A 14,848-nucleotide genomic window follows, 5' to 3' on the forward strand; every position below is an offset into this window, starting at 1 on the left:
GAGTACGGAACCATTTGCTTGGCGCTGGTGGCCCTCACTCTACTTCCTCTAAAGAGATTTCCGTAATGAGTGTAGCCAGGATGTTGAAGATCCTCAGGGGCGGGGACTAATCTGAACAGTTGTATGAGAAAAATGCAAAATGATGGTCATGTGTTTGTATGTATATATATATATATATATATATATATATATATATATATATATATATATATATACACACACACACACATATATATATATATATATATACACATATACAGGGCTTTTTTCAGCAGGAACACAGTTCCAGCACTGATTGTATGCAATAGCAAGGGGTTCTGGGGTGTGATGTAGGGTCTACTGATGCTGGGGTGCCTATTGTTGCAGGAGTGGATCTATTTTTGCATGCCAATCTATTGTTGCTGGTGGGGATCTTTTGTTACTGGAGGTTGCTGTGAGGCACTGGTGAGGCTGCATTGATGGGCACTGGTGAGGCTGCATTGATGGGCACTGTTGAGGCTACACTGATGAGCTGCATTCATGGGCACTGATGAGCACTAATAGGCTGCATTGATGAGGCTACACTTATAAAGTTGTTGTTAATACAGTAAACCCCCGCTCCATCGCGGTTCAGTTTTTGCGGTCCCGGTATATTGCGTTTTTTTTTGTAATGTTATTTTACACGTACAGTGACAGTAAAAAAACATGCCTACAATGCATTTTAATAGGGTTTTTCTATTTCGCGGATTTTCACTTTTTGCGGCTGGGTCCGGAACGTAACCCCCGCAATGGACGGGGGTTTACTGTAATTATTTTTGTAACCTAATTCTGCATAAAACATTTACCAGTGTAATTTCATGAGATATTTTGTTAGGGCGTGTTTAGGGGTGGGGCAGCTTGTGGCGATTAACCCTTAAGGCCTGACTAGTTGCTCAGGACTTGAAATTTTGAGGCCTGGTGTGATATATTGTATAGATATACACACATAACATTATCAAGCTACACACACCCTCTACTTATATATTCTATTTTGTCAATTGACGCAGGAGCCGAGTCCATTCTTGGTCTCATCATTAAGGATGGAGCAGAGTTACATGGCAGAGATGATTTTAGATCTCACTCTGGAGATTATCTACCTGCTTAATGGAGAGGTGAGGAGGATTCTGGGAGGTCACATGACATCACTCTTATCTCTATTAATAAAACACAGATCTGACCAGAGAGGTGGGGAGGATTCTGGGAGGTCACATGACATCACTCTTATCTCTATTAATAAAAGACAGAGCTGACCGGAGAGGTGAGGAGGATTCTGGGAGGTCACATGACATCACTCTTATCTCTATTAATAAAACACAGAGCTGACCGGAGAGGTGAGGAGGATTCTGGGAGGTCACATGATATCACTCTTATCTCTAATAATAAAACACAGACCTGAACGGAGAGGTGAGGAGGATTCTGGGAGGTCACATGACATCACTCTTATCTCTATTAATAAACACAGACCTGAACGGAGAGGTGAGGAGGATTCTGGGAGGTCACATGACATCACTCTTATCTCTATTAATAAAACACAGACCTGACCGGAGAGGTGAGGAGGATTCTGGGAGGTCACATGACATCACTCTTATCTCTATTAATAAAAGACAGAGCTGACCGGAGAGGTGAGGAGGATTCTGGGAGGTCACATGACATCACTCTTATCTCTATTAATAAAAGACAGAGCTGACCGGAGAGGTGAGGAGGATTCTGGGAGGTCACATGACATCACTCTTATCTCTATTAATAAAACACAGAGCTGACCGGAGAGGTGAGGAGGATTCTGGGAGGTCACATGACATCACTCTTATCTCTAATAATAAAACACAGACCTGAACGGAGAGGTGAGGAGGATTCTGGGAGGTCACATGACATCACTCTTATCTCTATTAATAAACACAGACCTGAACGGAGAGGTGAGGAGGATTCTGGGAGGTCACATGACATCACTCTTATCTCTATTAATAAAACACAGACCTGACCGGAGAGGTGAGGAGGATTCTGGGAGGTCACATGACATCACTCTTATCTCTATTAATAAAAGACAGAGCTGACCGGAGAGGTGAGGAGGATTCTGGGAGGTCACATGACATCACTCTTATCTCTATTAATAAAAGACAGAGCTGACCGGAGAGGTGAGGAGGATTCTGGGAGGTCACATGACATCACTCTTATCTCTATTAATAAACACAGACCTGAACGGAGAGGTGAGGAGGATTCTGGGAGGTCACATGACATCACTCTTATCTCTATTAATAAACACAGAGCTGACCGGAGAGGTGAGGAGGATTCTGGGAAGTCACATGACATCACTCTTATCTCTATTATTAAAAATTATAAACCTGTTGATGGAGGACATTGTAATTTTTTATTGTGTGCATGCACTGTAGAGCTTAGTGTAGGCAGTTGCCTAATATAGTACATTTCACCTCATTTATAGAATTATATACATTTCAAGTTATCTGATGGCTTGACCAAACATGGTCAAAGGAAAACCTATATCATGGACCCTCCAGTTCCTTCACTGACACATGAGTGGAATAACAAGAAGATTCTAGAAGTCACCCAGAAGATCATTGAGCTGCTGACGGGAGAGGTGAGCGGTGCCGGGAATTCTGGGACATTAAGTAACAGACAAGGGATGTGTCTGGATGGTGACTGTATCATTGTGTGTGTCAGGTTCCTATAAGGTGTCAGGATGTCACTGTCTCATTTGGCACAGAAGATAGGAATAATTTAGGACACAAGGATCTCTATAAGGACGTCATGATGGAGAAGCGGCCGCCCCTCACATCACCGGGTAACAGGAGACATTAATTTCTTGTATTGAGGATCCCCCTAGATACACACATCCTCTGATATAAAGACATAGAAACAATGTATTCAGTCAGTGTGTGTGTTTCCTACAGATGGATCCAGTAACAGAAATCCCCCAGAGAGATGTCCCCGTTCTCTGTATTCCCGGGACTCCACACAGGAACATCATAACATCCTATGGGAACCTCAGGTAGATGGAGTTCAGTGCTGGCATCTCTCTTATGATTAGAACAAACACAGTACCTGTCATATGTTTGGTGACAGAGTACAGTTTTTATTGTGGCCATTCTTATTGTTTTGTGGATCTCATAGGATGTAAGCCAGAGTGATCCTGGAATAGAAGTAAAAGGTGAAGAAACGTATGTGAAGGATAATAGGCCATATGAGGAGGATGAAGTCCCTCCAGAGATCAGCACAGGTGAGTTATAAACACTAAATCCAGAGAAGAGTTCCAGGTTCTCCTTGTTCAGTCACTTCTGAAGAGACATTTAGATTTCTTCAACAGGTGATAAGCAGAGGCTGAAAAACCCTCTTGCAGGAGAAGTGTACGTATGAGATTTTTGGGGTAAGATATACTGTGGCGGTCAGCCCCTCCTGGGCAAAGCGACGTACAGGTACGTCACTCGCCCACAGCCTCTAGGGGGCGATCGCGCGACCCATCGGAGGCGCGCTCCCGCCCCCGCTCGTTCCCTGACATCCCCGCGCGTGTGACTGGCGGCTCTGATGTCCGCCGGCCACTCGCGATCTCCCGCAGGAGAGGGAGAAAGGCAGGCGGCTGATGTAAACACAGCCGTCTGTCATTCTCCCTTAGATCATAGCAGAGGCTATGCGATCCAGCAGGATCGTATGTCTCTGTTATGATCCAACAAGCCACGCCCCTTAACAGTTAGAATCACGCCCCTAGGGACACACTTAACCCCTTAACAAAGCCGCCTGTCACTCTCCCCTGTGTAAAAGCACAGATCACTCGGTCCTGCTATGTAGGACCGTTGATCTGTGCTGTTACACCACTAGCCACATCCAATCACAGTTAGAAACACGCCCCTAGGGACACACTTAACCCCTTGATCACCAATAAAGTTAACCCCTTCCCTGCCAGTGTCATTTTTACAGTAACAGTGCATATGTATAGCACTGATTGCTGTAGTAATGTCACTGGTCCCCCCCAAAAGTATCAAAAATGTCAGTTAGGGGTCCGATCTGTCCGCCGCAATGTCGCAGTCCCGCAAAAAAAATCGCTGATCGCCGCCATTACTAGTTAAAAAAAAAAAACAATAAAAATGACATAAATCTTTCCCGTAGTTAGTAAACGCAATAACTTTTGCGCAAACCAATCAAAATACGCTTATTATGATTTTTTTTTTTACCAAAAATATGTAGCAGAAAACAAATTGGCCTAAAATGTTAAAAAATTTACATTTTTAAATTTTGTTTTGAGAATTTCATATAAAAAAAAATGTGAAAAATATTGTTTTTTCATAATTGTCACTCTTTTTTGGTTTATATCGCAAAAAATAAAAATCACACAGGTGATTAACTACCACCAAATGAAAGCCCTGTTTGTGAGAAAAAAAAAGACATCAATTTAATTTTGGTACAGCGTCGCACAACCGTGCAATCATCCGTTAAAGTCACGCAGTGCCGAATAGCAAAATAGGGCCTGGTCATTGAGCAGCCAAATCCTCCGGGGCTTAAGCTGTTAATAACCTCTTTTTAAGAGAGAATAAATTTAGTTCCTCTAATCTTTTCTCATAGCGGAGCTCCTCCATGCCTCTTAATTTTAACCTTTTTCCTCTTTTTTCCAGATGAGGGACACAGTAGAAGTAACATGGACAGACAGCAACATTCCATTACCTCACCAGATAGTAAAAAGGAAGATGACAATAGACATCTAAGAAATCTTTCAGACCCATATAAATTTTCATGTTCCCAATGTGGGAAATGCTTCAAATTCAAGGCTCACTTCATAGAACACAGGAGAAGTCATTGGGACGAGAAGCTCTTTATCTGTTCTAAGTGCGGAAAATGCTTTAATCTCAAATCCAAAGCACTTACGCATGAGCAGATCCTCCCAGAACTGAAGCAGTGCTTCTGTAACGAGTGCGAGAACTCCTTTGTGACTGACGCATACCTTTTAAATCACCAGAGCGATCATGCCAGGCAATATTCAGTTCCCTCTTCGAATTGCGAGAAAGGTTTTTGTAGTGCGTCGGCTCTGGAAAAACATCAAGAGGTGCATCTGACGGAGAAGCTGTATTCATGCATTCAGTGTGGGAAATGTTTCTCTGAGAAGTCAATGTTGCTTCAGCATGAGAAGGCTCACCTAGAGGAGAAGATGTATTCATGTTCGGACTGCGGAAAAATCTTTACCTGTAACTCCCATTTAGTTATGCATAAGCGTGTCCACACCGGAGAGAAGCCATATTCCTGCTCAGAATGTGGCAAACATTTTAGCCGGAAGTGGCATCTTGAAAACCACCGGAGGTCGCACACAGGAGAGAAGCCATACTTGTGTTCCGACTGTGGGAAACGTTTTAAGACCAAGACGTACCTGGTCGAGCACCGAAGGACTCACACAAAGGAGAAGCCCTATTCCTGTTCGGATTGCGGGAAATCTTTTGCCCATCCATCCGTTCTAGTTAAACACCAAAGGATTCACACGGGGGAAAGGCCTCATTCCTGTTCTCAGTGCGGGAAGTGCTTCACGCAAAAATCCTCTCTCATCGTTCACCAGAGGTCTCACACGGGGGAGAAGCCTTTCTCCTGTTCCGCGTGTGGGAAATGCTTTGCATTTAAGGTGTCTCTGGTGGACCATCTAAAAACACACACAGGGGAGAAGTCGTATTCGTGCTCCGAATGTGGCAAGAGTTTTGTAAAACAGTCGTCTCTTGATGTCCACCGCAAAAGTCACATTAGGGATAATCTGTGTTCATGTCCCCAATGTGACGAGAGCTTCTCCAACAAAGCAACACTCGAAATTCACCGCAGAAGCCACACAGGGAATGAACTGTACTTGTGTTCTGAATGCGGGAAGAGCTTTGTCAGGAAGTCTCTCCTTCTCTTGCACCAAAGAATTCACACAGGGGGTGAAGCCCTATTTATGTTCCCAGTTCGGGAAACGCTTCCCACAGAGACCAACTTTTGTTGAGCATGAACAAGCGCACATTAGGGAGAACGTATTATATGGGCAGTCGTAACGAACGTACAGCAGATGGAACGATGGTCATCACTGATGCCAGATTTTCAGACCTTGCTTCTAGAAAAGGGACCTACAACTTTTTATAATGTGATCTTGGAGACCCCCGTACTACTTTTTATACCTGCTGAGTTGGTGTCCTCTTTTGAGCCGCTCCTGTTCTAAATCTACATGTAATACAGTGCTTCCATAGTATGAAATAGTATATTTATTTTCTCTTTCATGCTGATATGAGAATTCAGACGGGCCACCAGTTGGCCATCATGTTCACCCACAGAAGTTTATCTACAGCCTATACAGTATAAGGCCACCATTGTCCATCCCGTTTATCTACTGTAACTTATCTACAGCATTTAGATTTATTTTTTTTTGTAATTTCAATTTCATTTTATTATTTTTATTAAATAAATAAATACAAATCCAGAAAAAAGCAACGCAATACATAAGAAAAATAGTTGGATTGCTTCGAATTTAATGGTTGTTCACAAAGTTCTTTCACCTAAAGCATGGGTGTCCAACCTTTTGGCTTCTCTGGGCCACATTGAGTGTAGAGAAATTTTCTCGGGCCGCATATAAAATATATACCGTATATACTCGAGTATAAGCCGAGTTTTTCAGCACATTTTTTTGTGCTGAAAACGTCCCCCTAGGGTTATACTCGAGTCAAGAAAAAAAAAAAGTATTTGGCCGCTCCGACGGCTCCGCGTGCGCAATGACTTGTCGGCGCCGGGCGGCGCCATTTTTAAAATGAAGGCGCCTCTGGAACAGGTAAGTGAAACAGATGCACTACCTGCCATTATGCAGGGCTGCGGGCACACTACAAGGGATGCAGTGCTGCGGGCATGGTCCACCTGTACCATGCCCACAGCACTGCATCTCCTGTAGTATGCCCACAACCCCAGATCCTCTTGTACCATGCCAGTACCCTGCATTCTCCTGTACCATGCCAGTACCCTGCATTCTCCTGCACCATGCCAGTACCCTGCATTCTCCTGCACCATGCCAGTACCCTGCATTCTCACCCTAGGCTTATACTCGAGTCAATGATTTTTCCCATCTTTTTGTGATAAAAGTAGGGGCCTCGGCTTATACTCGGGTCGGCTTATACTCGAACATATATGGTACTATAGTTAAGGTATATAAGTAATTAAACGCAGCCGCGCCCTTCCTGAGCTGCCGCCCCCCCCCCCCCCCAGCACTATTTTAACACAACTAGAGGGGATGATCCCTTCTGAGGCAGCCTCTGCCTACAGTTAGTTGGAAGCCGCTGTGGCCGTGCCCCCGACCCGACTTCCGGCCGCATTGCCTGCGGTTCTGGGCCGCATGCGGCCCCCGGGCTGCAGGTTGAACATGCCTGACCTAAAGCAAGGATCCTCAAACTACGGCCCTCCAGCTGTTGCGGAACTACACATCCCATGAGGCATTGTAAAACTCTGACATTCACAGACATGACTAGGCATGATGGGAATTGTAGTTCCTGAACAACTGGAAGGCCATAGTTTGAAGTCCCCCGCCCTAAAGTTATCTTGGTGCTAAGAAATGTCTATCCATGACATAACAGTGGGTAAAGTCTATAAACTGTTGTTCCTAGGACATATAGGTAAAATAATGACTGCGTGTTAAATAAATAATTAATGCAAGACTGTGATAACGAGATCTCCAAAGAAAAATGTTGTGGTGGTCTTTCTTTCTTCTCAGTTAGGAATACATGATTCGATCAGGGGGCTACATTTACTCAAAAACTGGTGGACCGGAAGGATTTGCCCCCTTAACCACTTAAGCCCCGGAGGATTTGGCTGCTCAAAGACCAGGGCCTATTTTGCTATTCGGCACTGCGTTACTTTAACTGACAGTTGCGCGGTCGTGCGACGCTGTACCCAAATGAAATTGACGTTCTTTTTTTCCTCACAAACAGAGCTTTCTTTTGGTGCTATTTGATCACCTGTGCGATTTTTATTTTTTGCGCTGTAAACAAAAAAAGAGTGTCAATTTTGAAAAAATAACAATATTTTTCAAATTTTTTTTATATGAAATTCCCCCCCAAAAAATGTAAAAATCATAATTTTTTAACATTTTAGGCCAATTTGTTGTCTGCTACATATTTTTGGTAAAAAAAATCGCAATAAGCATATTTTGATTGGTTTGCGCAAAAGTTATCGCGTTTACTATCTAAGGTAAAGATTTCTGTCACTTTTATTGTTTTTTTTTTTTTTTTTTACTAGTAATGGCGGCAATCTGCGTTTTTTTTTTTTGCGGGACTGCGACATTGTGGCGGACAGATTGGACCTCTGACTGACATTTTTGACACTTGTGGGGGTACCAGTGACATTACTACAGTAATCAGTGCTATAAATATGCACTGTTACTGGTAATAATGGTAATAATGACACTGGCAGGGAAGGGGTTTACACTGTGGGTGATTAAGGGTTTAAATGTGAGCCTAGGGGAGTGATTTTAACTGTGGGGGGGGGGGGGGGGGCGTGGCTTGTGAAATGATCACAGAGACCTGTGATCCTATATAGAAGGATCATAGGCGCTCTGTGATCATTCCAGATAAAAGAACGGTCTGCTGTGTTTACAACAGCTGACCATTCTTCTCTCTCAGCGGGGAACGATCGCGGGTGGCTGGCGGCAATCAGAGCTGCCTGCCCCGTGCATCGGAGTCCCCACTGCCGAGTGGGGGCGGGAGCGCCCCCCGGCGGCGGCATGCGCTCGCCCCCTAGCTGCAGGTGCGCTACCGACGTAGCCCTTCATCGGTTCGCGCAGGAGGGCCAGCCTGCCGCAGTATATATGCGGTCGGCGGTCTTGAACCGGTTAAAGTGGTTGTAAACCCTCCCATATACCCAGTGAACTGACTGGCCTCAGGTGATACACAGAGAAGAAACAAATCTTTCTATACAAGTTGTACCTGTTAATCTAAAGCCATCTGTCCCCTACAGCCATTCAGCGTGCAGAATTTACACAGGATCTCTCAGCTCAGAAAAGCAGAGGTCTGAGAGCTGATTGGAGGGAAGGGACACACCCCCCTTCACATAGCACGAGGGAACAGAACTGAGGCGGTCAATCAGCTGGAGGTCCCTCCTTGTCACCATTTTTCTCTTGGTGTCAGGAAAACTTGTCAAAAGTGACTCATGCTGATAGCAGAATAACAAGGTAATGAACAGAAATGACAGTGCTCTGGATTGGCAAAAGGACACACTATAGAGGGATATGCTTTGTTAATACATCTTCTCTGAGGTTTACAGCCACTTTAATGAGGATTGTATTCAAATATTTACAGATGTAGTTCATACAAAAGTACATGGGCTGCCTTCCTAAAAGATAATAACACAACAGTTCCTTCTGGTGAAAAACCATATTACCAATATCTGATCCCCTCTACCTATAGGTGGTATTTACCCCTTTATACAGTTTCTAGTAGTTCTAATAAGATTCATGTGTGTGAAATGTTTTACAGAAATAGCAAAAGCTATCAAGAAATTCTGAAACTCGAAGAGTGCAAGAAAGGAGACCGGGTGTACCCTGACCTGACTAGGGTGCCCGGTGTGACCTGACTAGGGTGCCAGGTGTACCTAGACCTGACTAGGGTGCCAGGTGTACCCAGACCTGAATAGGGTGCCAGGTGTACCTAGACCTGAATAGGGTGCCAGGTGTACCCAGACCTGAATAGGGTGCCAGGTGTACCCAGACCTGAATAGGGTGCCAGGTGTACCTAGACCTGACTAGGGTGCCAGGTGTACCCAGACCTGAATAGGGTGCCAGGTGTACCCAGACCTGAATAGGGTGCCAGGTGTACCCAGACCTGAATAGGGTGCCAGGTGTACCTAGACCTGACTAGGGTGCCCGGTGTACCCAGACCTGAATAGGGTGCCAGGTGTACCCAGACCTGACTAGGGTGCCCGGTGTGACCTGACTAGGGTACCAGGTGTACCTAGACCTGACTAGGGTGCCAGGTGTTACCTGGCTAAGATGCCAGATGTACCTAGACCTGACTAGGGTGCCAGGTGTAACCTGACTAGGGTGCCAGGTGTACTTAGACCTGACTAGGGTGCCAGGTGTTACCTGACTAGGGTGCCAGGGGTACCTAGACCTGACTAGGGTGCCAGGTGTACCTAGACCTGACTAGGGTTCCAGGTGTACCTAGACCTGACTAGGGTGCCAGGTGTGACCTGACTAGGGTGCCAGGTGTGACATGACTAGGGTGCCAGGTGTGACCTGACTAGGGTGCCAGGTGTGACCTGACTAGGGTGCCAGGTGTGACCTGACTAGGGTGCCAGGTGTACCTAGACCTGACTAGGGTGCCAGGTGTGACCTGACTAGGGTGCCAGGTGTTACCTGACTAGGGTGCCAGGTGTTACCTGACTAGGGTGCCAGGTGTGACCTGATTAGGGTGCCAGGTGTACCTAGACCTGACTAGGGTGCCCGGTGTGACCTGACTAGGGTGCCAGGTGTACCTAGACCTGACTAGGGTGCCAGGTGTTACCTGGCTAAGGTGCCAGATGTACCTAGACCTGACTAGGGTGCCAGGTGTAACCTGACTAGGGTGCCAGGTGTACTTAGACCTGACTAGGGTGCCAGGTGTTACCTGACTAGGGTGCCAGGGGTACCTAGACCTGACTAGGGTGCCAGGTGTACCTAGACCTGACTAGGGTTCCAGGTGTACCTAGACCTGACTAGGGTGCCAGGTGTGACCTGACTAGGGTGCCAGGTGTGACCTGACTAGGGTGCCAGGTGTACCTAGACCTGACTAGGGTGCCAGGTGTTACCTGACTAGGGTGCCAGGTGTTACCTGACTAGGGTGCAAGGTGTGACCTGACTAGGGTGCCAGGTGTTACCTGACTAGGGTGCCAGGTGTACCTAGACCTGACTAGGGTGCCAGGTGTGACCTGACTAGGGTGCCAGGTGAGACCTGACTAGGGTACCTGGTATAACTGGATCTTACCAGGGTGCCACATGTAACCTCATTTTACTAGAGTGTCAGGTGTACCCCCAACCTGACTAGTGTAACTGGTGTACCCCCAACCTGACTAGTGTAACTGGTGTACCCCCAACCTGACTAGTGTAACTGGTGTACCCCCAACCTGACTAGGGTCACAAATTTACCATGACCTGACTAGATACAGTAAGTAGTTATAACCTGGTTTTACTAGGGTGCCTGGTTTACCATAACATGACTGGGGTGCCAAGTGTAACCTGACCTGACTATGGTGCTAGTTGTACCCTAACCTCACTGGGGTGTCAGGTATACTCTGACCTAACTAGGGTACCAGTTGTACCTTGACCTGACTAGGGTGGCAGATGTAGCAGGATGCCTGGTTGACCTGACTGGAATGGCAAGTGTACCCTGACCAGAATAAGGTGACAGATGTAACCTGCTTTTAAAGGGGTGCCTGGTGTACCCTGATCTGACTATAATTCCAGTAGTACCCGGCAGTGCCATCTTAAGAGCATTAAAGGGCCCCGGGCAATGCAGTGCACTGGGGCCCCGCCTACACAATCACCCACGAGAATAAAAATGCAAATTATCGATAAGGCGATATTTATTGGTACAGCAGTGCCATGACAGTTTCCAAGTTCTGTGGCTGGGTCCGATGAATACACACACAGACGGGAGTCAGACTCGACTGTCCTGTGTGTGCCTGTTCCCGTAGCAGAGCCAACAGGCGCTTGCCACCTGCTAAGTTCGGCAGCAGGATGCACATGGGAATCGGGACTAATGCTTGGCTGGGGCTGGGTCGCTGGGCAGGTGGGGCCCCTGGGCAACTGCCCAGCATGCCCATTCAGTAAGATGGCCCTGGTACCTGGACCTGACTAGGGTACCATGTGTACCCTGACCTGACTAGGATGCCACGTTTACCCTGATCTGACTAGGGTGCCATTTGAACCCTGACCCAGTTGGGGTGGCAAGTGTTCCCTAACCTGACTAGGGTGGCCAATGTAACCTGCTTTAATGGGGTGTCTTGTGTTTCTGGACCTGACTAGGGTGCCTCATGTAGCCTGCTCTTACTAGGATTTCAGGTGTACCTGGGCTTGACTAGGATGCCAGGTGTGCCCAGACCTGATTAGGGTACCTGCTGTAACCTGGTTCTTCTAGGTTACAAATGTAACCTCATTTGACTAGGGTGTCAGGTGTAGCCTGGTTTTACAAGGATGCCTGGAGTACCCTGACCTGACTAAAGCCTCGTACACACGTACCGATTGTCGGCCGTAAATATTCGGCAGGCGACCGATCGGCCGATTGTAGGCTTGTTAGTATGATGCTTCCGACAGCCGACAGCGCATTTTCGGCCGAACAGAATCTGTCATGCAGGCAGTAAAATTTTTGTTGGCCAACACCAGAACGGCCGATTGTTCACCAGTCAGTACAGATTTCGGCCAACCGACAGCAGATTAGCAAGACTGGGCATGCTCAGAAAAGAAAAAAGACAAGGAAAGTTAACCATCACATGACATCACTTCTGCAGTCGGCTGTTGTTGGCCGACAAAATTCGTGTGCAGTCTTTTGCAGTTTTCAACAGACACGACAGCCCTGGACAAAAGACGGCCGATCGTTCGGCCGATGATCAGTACGTGTGTACGGGGCTTAAGTTGCCATTGGTAGCTGACCTGTCTGGGGTGACTGGGACACTGATAGGCGGCACTGATGAGGCTGCACTGGTGGGCAATGATGAGGCTCCACTGATAGGGAACTGATGAGGCTTCACTAATAAGGCACTGATAAGACTGCTCTGATGAGGCAATGATTAGGCTGTACTAATAAGTTGGCACTAATGAGGCTGCACTGATAGGACACTGATAAGGTGGCACTGATGAGGCTGCACTGATAGGACACTGATAAGGCTGTACTGATAAGGTGGCTCTGATGAGGCTGCACTGATAGAACACTGATGAGGATGGACTGATAGGACACTAATGAGGCTGCACTGATAAGGCGGCATCGATGAGGCTGCACTGATAAGACACTGATGAGGATGGATTTATAGGACACTAATGTGGCTGCACTGATAGGACACTGATAAGGCTGTACTGATGAGGTGGCTCTGATGAGGCTGCACTGATAGGACCCTGATGAGGATGGACTGAAAGGACACTAATGAGGCTGCACTCATAAGGCGGCAGCGATGAGGCTGCACTGATAAGACACTGATGAGGATGGACTGATAGGACACTAATGAGGCTGCACTGATAAGGCGGCACCGATGAGGCTGCACTGATAAGACACTGATGAGGATGGACTGATAGGACACTAATGAGGCTGCACTGATAAGGCGGCACCGATGAGGCTGCAATGATAAGACACTGATGAGGATGGACTGATAGGACACTAATGAGGCTGCACTGATAGGACACTGATGAGGATGGACTGATAAGGCGGCACTGATGAGGCTGCACTGATAGGACAATAGAGCCTAACCTGACTAGGGTGTCCGATGTAACGTGCCTGGTGTACCCTGACCTGAATAGAATGCCTCATGTAGCCTGGTCTTACTAGGACTCCAGGTGTACCTGGACATTACTAGGGTGCCAGGTATGCCTGACCTGTCTGGGGTGACAACTGTTCGCTACACCAGCTGTAGCCTCACCTGACTAGGATGCCATTTGAACCCTGAACTGATAAGGGTCCCTGGTCTAACCCTGTCCTACTAGAGTGCATGGTATACCCTTATTTGACTAGGGGGTCAGGGGTAACCTCGGAACACTATTGGGCAGACCCCACCCAAAACTGTTAAAGGGTGACTTTGCTCTTGCAAAATAATCATGGATAGAATTGGTGATCCCACTGATATGAGACATGTGCACTCCATGGAGTACCTCTCACAGTTCATCAAGATAACGGTGCACTTCATTCCCAATGACTCATTCATGACTGAATCCGTACCGCCCAACTTTCTGAGATGGGAATGAGAAACACCTATTAGCAAAAGTATGTAGGCATAAGAGACACCCCCCTGCCACGTCATGCTTAACCACTTCACCCCGGAAGGATTTGCCCCCTTAACCACTTGCCGACCGCCGCAAGTACATATACTGCGGCGGTCAGCCCCTCACAGGCAAAGTGACGTATCGGTACGTCACTCGCCTGTGAGGGTCTAGGGAGCGAGCGCGCGCCACCGGATGCGCGCTCCCACTCCCGCTCGGTCACGGACCCCCCCCCCCCCCCCCGCACTTGTGCCCGGCAGACCCGATGTCCGCCGGGCACTCAGGATCGTCGGTTACACTGGGAGAAAGGCAGGCGGCTAATGTAAACAAAGCCGCCTGTCATTCTCCCTTGTGTAAGAATGGAGATCATACGGTCCTGCTATGTAGTACCGTTGATCATTGCTCTTACACCTCAAGCCACAGCCAATCACAGTTAGAAGCACGCCCCTAGGGACACACTTAACCCCTCCCTCTCAAAAAAAGTTAACCCCTTCACTGCCAGTGTAATTTTTACAGTAACAGTGCATATGCATAGCACTGATTACTGTAGTAATGTCACTGGTAACCCCAAAAGTGTCAAAAATGTCAGTCAAGGGTCCGATCTGTCCGCCGTCATGTCGCAGTCCCGTAAAAAAAATCGCAGATCGCCGCCATTACTCGTTAAAAAAAAAAAAACAATAAAAATGGCAAAAATCTTTCCCTTAGTTAGTAAACACAATAACTTTTTCGCAAACCAATCAAAATTCGCTTATTGCGATTTTTTTTTTTACCAAACATATGTAGCAGAAAACAAATTGGCCTAAAATGTTAAAAAATTTTGATTTTTACATTTTTTGGGGGGAATTTCATATAAAAAAATGTGAAAAATATTGTTATTTTTTCAAAATTGTCGCTCTTTTT

The 14,848-nt window shown here is 46.7% G+C and overlaps 1 protein-coding gene across 1 annotated transcript in view; it reads left to right on the forward strand.

Moving 5' to 3' along the window:
* LOC309564365 (uncharacterized protein) overlaps positions 1-14,848 on the forward strand; it is a 175,290-nt gene that overhangs the window by 72,011 nt on the left and 88,431 nt on the right. The window contains exons 5-8 of the mRNA XM_082268992.1: positions 2,925-3,022; positions 3,145-3,250; positions 4,638-5,975; positions 9,440-9,564. Of these exons, the coding sequence (XP_082125118.1) occupies positions 2,925-3,022; positions 3,145-3,250; positions 4,638-5,975; positions 9,440-9,564 (1,667 nt within the window). The remainder of the gene's footprint in view (positions 1-2,924; positions 3,023-3,144; positions 3,251-4,637; positions 5,976-9,439; positions 9,565-14,848) is intronic.

The sequence above is a fragment of the Pelophylax lessonae genome (genome assembly GCF_965119305.1).
Source record: "Pelophylax lessonae genome assembly, chromosome: 9".
Classification (NCBI taxonomy): domain Eukaryota; kingdom Metazoa; phylum Chordata; class Amphibia; order Anura; family Ranidae; genus Pelophylax; species Pelophylax lessonae.